At 40.7% G+C, this 14,022-nt stretch overlaps 1 protein-coding gene across 2 annotated transcripts in view; it reads left to right on the plus strand.

Annotated features, from left to right (window-relative positions):
- LOC139756825 (uncharacterized) overlaps positions 1 to 13,736 on the plus strand; it is a 74,992-nt gene extending 61,256 nt beyond the window's left edge. For both annotated transcript variants that reach the window (XM_071676651.1, XM_071676658.1), the window contains one exon: positions 12,306 to 13,736. In XM_071676651.1, coding sequence (XP_071532752.1) covers positions 12,354 to 13,646 — 1,293 coding nt within the window. In that variant the 5' untranslated portion in view covers positions 12,306 to 12,353 and the 3' untranslated portion in view covers positions 13,647 to 13,736. The remainder of the gene's footprint in view (positions 1 to 12,305) is intronic.
- Positions 13,737 to 14,022: the final 286 nt, after the last annotated feature.

Consider the following 14,022-nt stretch of genomic DNA (forward strand, 5'->3'; position numbering starts at 1 on the left):
ACAATGTTGTATGGTTGCGAGGCGTGGGCTATGGATAGAGTTGTACGCAGGAGGGTGGATGTGCTGGAAATGAGATGTTTGAGAACAATATGTGGTGTGAGGTGGTTTGATCGAGTAAGTAATGTAAGGGTAAGAGAGATATGTGGAAATAAAAAGAGCGTGGTTGAGAGAGCAGAAGAGGGTGTTTTGAAATGGTTTGGTCATATGGAGAGAATGAGTGAGGAAAGATTGACCAAGAGGATATATGTGTCAGAGGTGGAGGGAACGAGGAGAAGTGGGAGACCAAATTGGAGGAGGAAAGATGGAGTGAAAAAGATTTTGAGTGATCGGGGCCTGAACATGCAGGAGGGTGAAAGACGTGCAAGGAATAGAGTGAATTGGAACGATGTGGTATACCGGGGTCGACGTGCTGTCAATGGATTGAACCAAGGCATGTGAAGCGTCTAGGGTAAACTATGGAAAGTTGTGTGGGGCCTGGATGTGGAAAGGGAGCTGTGGTTTCGGTGCATTATTACATGACAGCTAGAGACTGAGTGTGAACGATTGGGGCCTTTGGTGTCTTTTCCTAGCGCTATCTCGCACACATGAGGGGGGAGGGGGGTTGTTATTCCATATGTGGCGAGGTGGCGATGGGAACAAATAAAGGCAGACAGTATGAGTTATGTACATGTGTATATATGTATATGTCTGTGTGTGTATATATATGTGTACAATGAGATGTATAGGTATGTATATTTGCGTGTGTGGACGTGTATGTATATACATGTGTATGTGGGCGGGTTGGGCCATTCTTTCGTCTGTTTCCTTGCGCTGCCTCGCTAACGCGGGAGACAGCGACAAAGCAAAATAAATAAATGAATAAAATAATGTTCATGTGTGTGTGTATATATGTGTATATGAGTGGATGGGTCTTTCTTCATCTATTTCCTGGCACTACCTTGCTAACACGGGAAACGGTGATAAAAGAAAAAAAAATATCTGGCCATGAAAAGCAAGATGATGAGAGGCAAGGATTTTAGGAGTAGCTGAGTGAGTGTGTCAACAGTTTTGATGTAGGAGACTGGGTATCAGTTATGGGTGATTTAAATGCGAATGTAAGTAGTGTGGAAATTGGGGTATAATTGTGGGGCATGGGATTTTCATTGTTTTGAATGGCAATGATGAAGAGCTTGTAGAGTTGTGCGCTGTAAAAAGACTGGTGATTGGGAATACTTGGTTTAAAAAGAGGGATAAACACAAGTATACGTATGTGAATAGGAGAGATGGTCAACGGACATTATTGATTTACATATAATTGATACGCTTGAAAAAGAGAGACTTTTGGATGTAAATGTGGTGAGAGGAGCAGCTGATAGGATATCTGATCACTATCTTGTGGAGGCGAGGATGAAGATTTGTTGAGGTTTTCGAGAAAGACTTAACAGTGTCGGGGAAAACAGAGCGGTGAGAGTAAGTGAGCTTCGACATTGGACTTGTGTGAAGAAACACCAGGAGAGATTGAGTGTAGAATGGCAAAAGGTAAGAGTACATGAAGAGAGGAGAGTGGGTAAAGACTGGGAGGTACTTAGGGAAGGAGTGATGGCATGTGAAACAGATGCATGTAGCATCCAGAAGGTGGGAGGTAAACAGATTAGAAAGGGGGGTGGGGATGAATAAGTAAAGTTGCTAGTGAAAGAGGAAAGAGAGGTATTTGGGCTTAGTTACAGGGAAGGAGCGTAAATGATTAGGAGATGTATAAGAGAAAACGGCAAGAGGTCAAGAGGAAGGTGCAGGGGTTGGAAAAGAGGGCAAACGAGAGGTAGGGTGAGAGAGTATCATTAAACTTTAGAGTATAAAAAGATGTTTTGGAAGAAGGCGAATTTTATGCGAAAGACGAGAAGAAAAGGGAACATCAGTTAAGAGGGCACATAAGAGGAAGTGACAAGAGGTAGTGATGAAGTGAGGAAGAGATGGTGTATTTTGAAAGGATTGGTAAGTGTGTTTTATGATAGAGTGGCAGTAAAGGATGTTTTTGTCGGAATGGTATGCAAAGTGAGAGTCATGGGGAGTGGTTTGGTGAAGAGAGAGAAAAGGTAGTGAAAGCTTGTGTGAGATGAAATGCAGCAAGGTGCTTGTAGTGGATGGTATTGCAGCTGAATTGAATAATTAAGAAATGGGTGAATGTGTTGTTGATTGGTTGGATGTATGTATGGATCATGGTGAAGTGCTTGAGGAGTGGCGGAATGCATGCATAGTGTCATTGCACAAGTCAAAAGGGGTAAAGGTGAGTGTTCAGACTACAGATGTATAAGTTTGTTGTTTATGTCTGGTAAGTTGTATGGGAAGGTACTGAGTAAGAGGGTGAACCATGTTCAGAGTATCAGATTGGGAAGGGGCAAAGTTGTTTCAGAAGTGGTAGCGGAGGTGTGGGTCAAGTGTTTGCTTTAAAGAAAGTATGTGAACAATACTTAGGAAAACAGATGGATTTCTATGTGACATTTATGGATGTGGAAAAGGATTATGATAAGGTTGATAGAGGTGCTTTGTGTAAGTTTTTAAGAATATATGGCGTGGGAGATAAGCTGCTAGAAGTAGTAATAAGTTTTTATCAAGGGTTAAGGCGTGTGTACGCGTAGGAAGAGAGGATAGGGAGTGGTTCCAAGAAAGGTTTGGCCTGTGGCACGGATGTCACCATGGTTCTTTAATTCATTTATGGATGGGGTGGCGAGGGAGGTAAATGCGAGTCTTGGAGAAAAGTACAGGTATGAAATCCTTGGGGGATGTGAGGGCCTGGGAAGTGAGTAATTTGCTGTTTGCTGATGATACAGCACTGCCGACTGATTGGAGTGATTCGGGTGATAAACTACAAAAGTTGGTGACTGAGTTTGGTAAAGCGTGTGAAAGAAGAAAGCTGAGAGTAAATGTGAATAAGAGCAAGGTTATTAGGTTCAGTAGGGTTGAAGGACAACTTAATTGGGAGGTAAGTTTGAATGGAGAAAAACTGGAGGAAGTGAGGTGCTTCAGATATCTGGGAGTGGATTTAGCAGCGGATGGAACCATGGAAGCGGAGGTGAGTCACAGGGTGGGGGAGGGGTCGAAGGTTCTGATAGCGTTGAAGAATGTGTGGAAGGCGAGAACATTATCTCAGAGAGCAAAAATGGGTATGTTTGAAGGAATATTGGCTCCAACAATGTTATATGGTGCGAGGCATAAGCTGTAGATAGAGTTGTGCAGAGGAGGATGGATGTGTTAGAAATTAAATATTTGAGGACAATATGTGGTGTGAGCTGGTTTGATCGAGTAATGAAAGGATCAGAGAGATGTGTGGTAATAAAAAGAGTGTGGTTCAGAGAGCAGAAGAGGGTGTATTGAAATGGTTTGGTCACATGGAGAGAATGAGTGAGGAAAGATTGACAAAGAGGATATATGTGTCAGTGGTGGAGGGAACGAAGAGAAGCGGGAGACCAAATTGAAGGTAGAAGGATGGAGTGAAAAATACTTTGAGCGATCGGGGCCTGAAGATATAGGAGGATGAAAAGCTTGCAACGAATAGAGTGAATTGGAACGATGTGGTATACTGGGGTCGACGTGCTGTCAATGGATTGAACCAGGGCATGTGAAGCGTCTGGGATAAACCATGGTAAGTTTGGAGGGGTCTGGATGTGGAAAGGGAGTTGTGGGAGTGTGTGATAGAGTGTAAGAAAGTAAATTCTAGATTGATATGGGTAAAACTGAAAGTGGATGACAAGAGATGGGTGATTATTGTTGTTTATGCACCTGGTCATGAAAAGAATGATCATGAGAGGCAAGTGTTTTGGGAGCAGCTGAGAGAGTGTGTTAGTACTTTTGGTGCGTGAGACCCCATATTAGTGATGGATGACTTGAATGCGAAGGTGAGTACTGTGGGAGTTGAGAATATAATTGGTGCGCATGGGGTATATAGTGTTGTGAATGGAAATGTCGAAGAACTTCTGGATTTACGTGCTGAAAAAAGACTGGTGATTGGGAATACCTGGTTTGAATAGAGAGATATACACAAGTATACGTATGTGAGTAAGAGAGATAGTCAACGGACATTATTTCGATTACTTATTAATTGATAGGTGTGCAAAATAGAGACTGTTGGACGTAAATGTGCTAAGAGAGGTAGCTTGTGGGATATCTGATCACTATCTTGTGAAGGCGAAGGTGAAGATTTGTAGAGGTTTTCATAAGAGAAAATGTTGGGGAGAAGAGAGTGGTGAGAGTAAGTGAGCTTGGAAAGGAGACTTGTGTGAAGAATTACCAGGAGGGATTGAGTTTAGAATGGCAGAAGGTGAGAGCAAACGAAGTGAAGGGAGTAGGTGAGGAATGGGATGTATTTAGGGAAGGAGTGATGGCATGTGCAAGAAAAGTGGGAGATGGTCAGATTAGAGAGGATAGTGAGTAGTGGGATGAAGTAAAGTTGCTAGTGGAAGAGAAAATAGAAGCGTTTGGGCGGTACTTACAAGGAAGGATTGCGGATGACAGGGAGATATATAAGAGAAAGTGGCTGGTGGTCAAGAGGAAGGCGCAAGGGTTGAAAAAGAGGGCAAATGAGAGTTGGGGTGAGATATCATTTAACTTTAGGTAGAATGGAAAGGTGTTTTGGAAGGACGTTAATGACATGCAAAAGACAAGAGAATAAATGGGAACATAATTGAGGGGGGAGAGGGCAAGGGGGGAAGTGATAACAGGTAGTAATGGAGTGCGGAAGAGATGGGATATTTTGAAGGATTGTTGAATGTGTTAGATGACAGAGTTGCAGATTTAGGGTGTTTTGGTCGGGGTGGTGTGCACAATGAGAGACTCAGGGAAGGTGGTTTGATGAAGAGATAAGAGGTAGTGAAAGCCTTGCAGAAGATGAAATTCAGCAAAGCGGCGGGGATGGATGGTATTGCAGTTGAATTGATTAAGGAATGAATTTATTAAGAAAAGTATAAAGAAAATATGGTGAGAGAGGTAAGCTGCTAGAAGCAGAGTTTTTATCAAGGATGTAAGGCATGTGTACGAGTAGGAAGAGAGGAGAGTGATTGGTTCCCAATAAAGGTTGATGTGCTGCAGGTGTGTGTGATGTTACCAAGGTTGTTTAATTTGTTTATGGATGGAGTGGTTAGGGGGGTAAATGCAAGAGTTTTGGAGAAAAGGGTGAGCATGCAGTCTGTTGGGGATGAAGGGACCTGGGATGTGAGTCAGCACTATTGGCTGATTCGAGTGAGAAACTGCAGAAGTAGTGACTGAGTCTGGGAAAGTGTGTGATAGGAAAAAGTGGTATGGCCGGGAATGCAAAGGTAGTGAATTGTGGAGTAGTAGAATGGTTGAAGAAATGCTTTTAGGTGGTTAAGACATGTGGAAAGAATGCAAGACAGGAAGTTTACAAGGAGACTGTATGATAGTATAATTAAAGGGGTTGGTGTGAGTGGAAGACCACCTGCGACATGGGCAGATAGAGTGGAGGAATACTGGAGGGAGAGAAATAGTGGAAGAATGCGTGGATTGTTGTGCACGAAAGAGGCATGTCAGGGCACGGATAAGTTGAGACTATTTTGTCGTAGCCATCTCTTGATGGGAGTTTTCAGAGGCAACGGGCGTCAGAGATATAGATAGATTAATAGGAGAAAGTTGAGAGTAGTTAGTTGGGATGTAAGTTTGAATGGAGAAAAATTGGAGGAAGGAAGTTTATAGATATCTGGGAGTGGATTTGGCAGCGGATGGAAACATGGAAGCGGAAGTGAGTCATAGGGTGGGGGAGGGGGCGAAAGTTCTGGGAGCGTTGAAAAATGTGTGGAAGGCGAGAACGTTATCTCGGAGAGCAAAAATGGGTATGTTTGAAGGAATAGTGGTTCTAACAATGTTATACGGTTGCGAGGCGTGGGCTATAGATAGAGTTATGCGGAGGAGGGTGGATGTGCTGGAAACGAGATGTTTGAGGGCATTATGTGGTGTGAGGTGGTTTGATCGAGTAAGTAATGAAAGGGTAAGAGAGATGTGTGGTAATAAAAAGAGTGTGGTTGAGAGAGCAGAAGAGGGTGCTTTGAAATGGTTTAGTCACATGGAGAGAATGAGTGAGGAAAAATTGACAAAGAGGATATATGTGTCAGAGGTGGAGGGAACGAGGAGAAGTGGGAGACCAAATTGGAGGTGGAAAGATGGAGTGAAAAAGATTTTGAGTGATCGGGGCCTGAACATGCAGGAGGGTGAAAGACGTGCAAGGAATAGAGTGAATTGGAACGATGCGGTATACCGGGGTCAACGTACTGTCAATGGATTGAACCAGGACATGTGAAGCTTCTGGGGTAAACCATGGAAGGTTTTTTTAGGGCCTGGATGTGGAAAGGGAGCTGTTGTTTCGGTGCATTAAACACTGTCTTTTCCTAGCGCTACCTCGCGCATATGCTGAGGGAGGGGGTTGACATTTCATTCCCATGCGGGTATGAATAAGGGCAGACAGTATGAATTATGTACAGGTGTATATATGTATATGTCTGTGTGTATATATATATATATATATATATATATATATATATATATATATATATATATATATATATATATATATATGTATACGTTGAGATGTATAGGTATGTATATGTGCGTACGTGGACGTGTATGTATATACATGTGTATGTAGGAGGGTTGGGCCATTCTTTCGTCTGTTTCCTTGCGCTACCCCGATAACGCGGGAGACAGCGACAAAGTATAATATATATATATATATATATATATATATATATATATATATATATATATATATATATATATATATATATATATATATAGTAACGAACATGTGTGTGCCCCATGTGTGTTTATGGTGTAAGTGATGTTTTGTTATAGAATGGCAGAGTAGGGGCCAGGGCCTCCGTTATCTCGGCTTGGAATTCACTTCCCTGGCCGGGTCATCAACACTTCGGTCTGTCATTTCTCCTACGTCCGAGGCGCCAGACGGCTGAGGTCAAGAGCAGAGGTCATCGCTAGGGAATATGGCTTCTTAAATATCGTCGTTACCGTCAGGATAGGAGAATGTCTGGCCATATGCAAAATGGGGGCCGAGTCTGAGGCAAGATGAAGGCCGGACTTTAGGCCTCTAACCAATCAGGAATGGCACTCTGGGTCACCCTTCTTTCAATCCCACCCGAGACTAGGGCAGCAGGGCGGGTCAGGCCTCTCCTGGCTCGCTCCCCCTTCAATAAAGACCTCTGATGCCAGCTGAGCCACGATTCCTAGTTACCCCGCAGGCCCAGCAGGTAAGTGGGTTTTCCATCTGTTTCAAACCCGTAGCCTACGATCGCTGTGTAAAGTGGCGCCATGCGGTCTTGCACTGCCTCTATCATTTAGGTCCGAGTGTCACAGTGTATTGTGGCTTGTCCCATGGCATTGCCCACCGATAAAGTGTATCTTGTGTCATATTCCTGAGATTTTGTATCAAGGTTCTGTGAAAGTGACGTGACTAAATTTTTCCGTAAGTTTGAACAGGTTACCCATCAGCTCTCTTGGCCGAAGTCGTCTTGGACGACTGTGTTGAGTCCTCTCCTTGTTGGTTAGGCTGAGACCGCATACTCGGCGTTGTCTAGTGACCAATGTGGTGTGAGGTGGTTTGATCGAGTAAGTAATAAAAGGATAAGAGAGATATGTGGTAATAGAAAGAGTGTGGTTGAGAGAGCAGAAGAGGGTGTATTGAAATGGTTTGGTCACATGGAGAGAATGAATGAGGAAAGATTGACGAAGGATATATGTGTTAGAGGTGAAGGGAACGAGGAGAAGTGGGAGACCAAATTGGAGGTGGAAGGATGGAGTGAAAAAGATTTTGAGTGATCGGGGCCTGAACATGCAGGAGGGTGAAAGGGTGCAAGGAATAGAGTGAATTGGAACGATGTGGTATACCAGGGTCAACGTGCTGTCAATGAAACCAGGGCATGTGAAGCGTCTGGGGTAAACCATGGAAAGTTTTGTGGGTCCTGGATGTGGAAAGGGAGCTGTGGTTTCGGTGCATTATACATGTCAGCTAGAGACTGAGTGTGAACGAATGGTGCCTTTGTTGTCTTTTCCTAGCGCTACCTTGCGCGCGTATGGGGGGGAGGGGTTGTCATTTCATGTGTGGGGGGGGGGTGGCGACGGGAATGAATAAAGGTAGTAAGTATGAATTATGTACAGGTGTATATATGTATATGTCTGTGTATGTATATAAATGTATACGTTGAAATGTATAGGTTTGTATATGTGCGTGTGTGGACATGTATGTACATACATGTATATTCAAGTATATTCCACGGGGAAAATGAAACGATAAGTTCCCAAGTGCACTTTCGTGTAATAATCTCATCATCAGGGGAGACACAAGAGAGAAATATAACTGTCATTTGATATACAACGAAGAGACGTAGCTAGGACGCCATTTGGTAAACATGCGAATGTCCAAGACAGACAACGAGCGTATCATAAACTTATTATGTGGACAAGAAGGTGAATTGTTTACAGATTTTATCGACAATAAAGTTATCCAATTTGTATAGACCATCACTGATATTAAGATTATGATTCTTTGTGTATTGAATAATAGAAGATTCAATGATATTTCTCTTGGTAATTGAGTTAGAGTTAATGACTGATATGGCATTACTCCAGTCAATACAATGATCAGTTTCTAACGTGATTATACAAGGCATTTGATTCTTGTCCTGTTTTTATACTATATTTATGTTGCTTAAGTCTAACAGAAAGATCCTTACCAGTCTGCCCATCATAAAATTATCACAATTTCTACATGGCACTTTATAGATGCACTCAGGAATATTTTCTGGCGAGTTCCTGATTGAGATATTCTTTATAGTATTATTGTTGCTGAAGGCAACATTTACATCATAGGATTAAAGCAACATGTGAAGTAAAGTAAAATCATTATTAAAAGGGAGAACTAAAAGCTAAAAGATTCTTGGTGTCAATGGAAGGTTTGGGCTCAACTCTATGAAATGATTTCTTTGCTAACTTAAGGGATTTATCAATGAAAGATCTAGGGTACTTTAACAGATCCAATAGAATATATCTTCTCAAACTCATTATCAATAAACTCTGGACTGCAAATACGTAATGCCCTAAGGAACATAGATTGAAATGATAATTTAACTCTGTCATGTTGAGATGAGTAATAATGGATATATGAGCATACATTGGTAGGTTTTCTGTATATGCTAAACTTAAACTTATTTCTTTGCCTATGGATCATGCAGTCAAAAAAATGTAACATACCATTATTTTCATTTTCTACAGTAAATCTGATGGAAGGTACTAAATTGTTAAGGAAGGGGAGAAACATTTGTAAATTTTCATTTGTTGGCCAAACACAAAAATATCAACTGCAGTTTCTCACCCGAATCAGCCACCAGCGCTCTATCATCACCGAACAACAACTGACTCACTTCCCAAGCTCTCTCATCCACAACAGACTGCATTCTTGCCCCTCTCTCTAAAACTCTTTGCATTCACCTCCCTAACAACCCCATCCATAAACAAATTAAACAACCATAGAGACAATCACGCACTCCTGCCGTAAGCCGACATTCACTGGGAACCAATCACTTTCCTCTCTTCCTGCCTGTACACATGCCTACATCCTTGGTAAAAACTTTCCATTGCTTCCAGCAAGTTACATCCCATGCCATATACTCTTAAAACCCTCCACAAAGCATCTCTATCAACCCTATCATATGCCTTCTCCAGATCCATAAATGCTACATACAAATCCATTTGTTTTTCTAAGTATTTCTCACATACTTTCTTCAAAGCAAACACCTGATCCACACATCCTCTACCACTTCTGAAACCACACTGCTCTTCCCCAATCTGATGCTTTGTACATGCCTTCACCCTCTCAATCAATACCCTCTCATATAATTTTCCAGGAATACTCAACACCTAGTCGTTGGTGACCAAGGTGACAATCCTTATTCATTACAACATAACCATGTTTCTATCCAGTTCCTCTGCTATCAGTAATCCCCAAAGCCCTGACTTTAAGCATCAGTTCATGTTGGGAGACTCTGTCGAATGCTTTTTGGAAGTCAATGAATATGATATTCAATTGTTGTCATCTTGTCGTGTATATTGAATGATGTATGATAAAAGTCAAGGGGAGTTGTGAGGCATGATTTATACTTTCTAAATCCATGTTGTGTATTGTTGATCAGACTGTGTTGTTCAAGATAAGCTTTGATTTTATCTCTCATAAATGACCCCAGAAGTTTGCATATAACTGATGTAAGGCAATAGGATGGAGATTACGTTGAAATTGCCAGGCACTTCACAACTTTCATTTTTGAATATATGGCCTGCCAGTCTCCAGTCTTGTCATATTATGCCAACCAGGAGAGATTTATTGAGAATTTAGTTAAGTGGCTTAGCAATTTTATGTTTGAAGTTATTAATTACTTATCGATAGAAATGACCAGGATCAGGACTTCTATTAGTCTTCATCTTATGCCTTTGTAAGTACTTCTTTAACTGTAAAAGTAAATTCTGGCATCATATGTATGCTATATATCACTGTCTCTTAATTTGTGTTATTGCTTCCCACTGTAATGACAAAACTGAAAAAGAAATGAGGTTGTTGCTGTGGTTTCATCATCCACAATAGGTTTCCCATCTTTGTTTACTAAGGTTCCTATTCCACTTCTTGTGGGTTTTTTTGTTGTTGACCTTCCTATAATATCTTTTAGAATCTTTAGTGTTATCTCTTTCAGTACTAGTTTTGTGCTTTCTCTTGGCTTGCTTAATGAGTCATTATCTCTCACTTAGGTATATCACATTGCTTTGTAAGATTTGAGTCATCGCCTGATTTCTTAAGAGTTTATTTTCATGCTTTACTGCCCTTGCAGTATCTGAGAAATATCATTCTGGCGTGGGGAAAGAGAGTGGAAGAATACTGGTGGGAGAGAAATGGGTGGAAGAATGTGAGGAAAGGTGTATGCGAGGGAAGCACATATAAGGACAGGGATAAGTGAAGACTTTTCTGTCATGTCCATACCCTTGATGGTAATTCCCGGAGGAACAGGCGTTAAAAAATAGATAGATAGATAGGTGAACCATTGTGGCTGATTGTTGATTATATCTATGTCTGTCATGTGTAGGAACGTATCTGTCTTACTGGTGCATAAACTGTTACATAAAACATGTGCATGATTCCTTTGGGTCTGAACCATCTCAGGTGAGGTTAATACATTACACAACATATTAAAATGTGCCCTTTGAAAATTAGGTGTAATAGTACTTTTGTTGTTTGAAGGAATAGTGTTGTTTTTAAATATGATGGGGTTTAGACTTTACTGAGCATACAGGGCCACTCCACCTCCTTGTCCATCTCTATCTTTTGCAAACAACGTATACTCCAATAAGTTTTACTTATGAATAAGATCGCTGTCTTTCTTGTTTAGAAATGTTTCTGTTAATCCAGTGATATCTATGTGTTCTTTTTTCACTAAGTATTGCAATTCAGCTATTTTGTTTGGGATGGATTTGGTAATCATATGAGCCATTTTAATTTATCCATGTGATTCTTCTATGAATTTAGGTTTGCGCCCCATACCCACCCGAGAAGCTGGTGGTTGGTGTTGTAGGATTAGGCTTTGTCTGACCTCATCTGCCAGACTTATAGTTTGACCTGACCTGACCTGACCACCCACATGAAATGACCTGTGCCCTATCCTAAGTGTGGCTGTGTGGTCACTTGACAATAATATACAGTACAGCTTAGAGTTTGGAGCCTTTATTGCTAATGTGAAGGCTGTCTTTGTTATACTGTCTCTTATGAAGTTTCTCAGATGTCAGTGTCCCTTATTTATTCCTACTGCTCTGCTTAGAGCGAAGTTACCCATGTTTCTTTTAGTGAGAGTGCCCATCATAACATTATTATTTGATCTGTCTTTCAAGATGCCTGACAGCTCTTTATATTATTAGAGATGCATAATGTATGAAATGTGAAAAAGTCTTGTAAGGGCATTTTCCCGGCCCCCGCTACATGTCATTGCTTTTTGTGGTGCTTAAAAGATTTACCTTCAACCAAAATGACATTCAGCCCCATGTATATACATTCATTCTTTGTTCTGATGAATTCCTGCATGCATCATTAATTTGAAGGTATCTTTGTGTACCTTGTGCCCCTGAAATTAATTGTATTTTACAGAATTCCAAAGTTAATCATTTATTCTTTCTGTGCTATCACTCTGATACAACTCAAAATGTATATCTCATTAGTTCAGAATGTGAAATGTGACACATTGTGAGAACACTTTCTGAAAACTACTCCCTTGTTTCAGGTACTGCATAAAATTGTATCTCAAGACTAAAGACATAAGAAACTGACAATGTCCAGCGGAGAGGAAAAGTTTCCATCTGAGAAATGTATAAATATATATTCACAGGAGGATCATCTCCAGAAGCATATGTTTTTGCTCAGTGGTCAGAAAGAAATTAGCTGTCCTGATACTGGGAAATCATTTCCACATAGAACAGATCTTCAGAAGCATCTTGTACACAGTGATGTGGAAGATTTACGAAAAATGAAAAAACTTACATGTGATGAGTGTGGGAAACTGTTTTCATGTAAGAGTAATCTCAATAAACATTTGCTTATGCACAGTGGTGTGAAAAATTTTGTATGTCAGGAATGTGGAAAACTATTTTCATGTAAGAGTAATCTTGATAGACATTTACTTGTGCACAGTGGTTTGAAAAATTTTGAATGTGATGAATGTGGGAAATTGTTTTTGCTGAAAGGTAGTCTTAAGAAACATTTGTCAGTGCACACTGGTGTGAAAAAGTTTGGATGCAGTAAATGTGGGAAATTTTTTTTGCGGAAAAGTCATCTTAAAAATCACTTACCTGTGCACGGTGGTGTGAAAAACTTTGGGTGTGATGAATGTGGGAAATTGTTTTTGTTGAAAAGTCATCTTAAAGAACATTTGCCCGTACACAGTGGTGTGAAAAAGTTTGAATGTGATGAATGTGGTAAACTGTTTTTGCGGAAAAGTGATCTACAGAAACATTCACTTGTGCACAATGGTGTGAAAAAGTATAGATGTGATGAATGTGGGAAACTGTTTTTGCGGAAAGGTCAGCTTAAAGATCATTTTTCTGTGCACAGTGGAGTGAAAAGGTTTGGATGTGATGAATGTGGGAAACTGTTTTTGAACAAAAGTTATCTTCGAAAACATTTATCTGTGCACAGTGATGTGAAAAAGTATGGATGTGATGAATGTGGGAAACAGTTTTCAGCAAAATATGGTCTTCAGCAACATTTGTCAGTGCACAGTGGTGTTAAAAAGTTTGGATGCAGTGAATGTGGGAAACAATTTTTGAGGAAAGGTCACCTTAAAGATCATTATTCTGTGCACAGTGGGGAGAAAAAGTTTGGATGCAGTGAATGTGGGAAACTATTTTTGCGGAAAAGTCATCTTAAAGATCATTTTTCTGTGCACAGTGGTGAGAAAAAGTTTGGATGTGATGAGTGTGGGAAACTGTTTTCGCAGAAAAGTAATCTTCACAGACATTTTTCTGTCCACAGTGGTGTCAAAAAATTTGGATGTGATGAATGTGGGAAACTTTATTCACAGAAATGTGATCTCCAGAAGCATTTGCTTGTGCACAATGATTTGTAAAATTGGATGTGATCAGTGGAGGGATCTCATGAGACATTTGATTGAGCAAATTGGCGTGAAAATGTTCACAATTATAATATATTGAGAGTATTTGCTGGTTTATATTTTATATCCCATGATGCTCCTTACTCTTGATACAAGGTTCCTGTTGGGGTCTGTACGAAAACTTCCCAGAATGAAAATTGTTCAGGCTACTCCTGGAATATTATCATCACTCTTTTTTGACACCATATGATGGATGTGGAAAACTCTATGGAAAAACCTAACACATTTGTTTGGGCACAGGTGTGCGAAATAAGTTATGATAAATGTGCTTTTATCTCTGGGAAGAGGGGGGAAAAGATACTTCCCACGTATTCCCCGTGTGTCGGAGAAG

The sequence above is a fragment of the Panulirus ornatus genome, chromosome 2 (assembly GCF_036320965.1).
Source record: "Panulirus ornatus isolate Po-2019 chromosome 2, ASM3632096v1, whole genome shotgun sequence".
In the NCBI taxonomy this organism is placed as follows: Eukaryota; Metazoa; Arthropoda; class Malacostraca; order Decapoda; family Palinuridae; genus Panulirus; species Panulirus ornatus.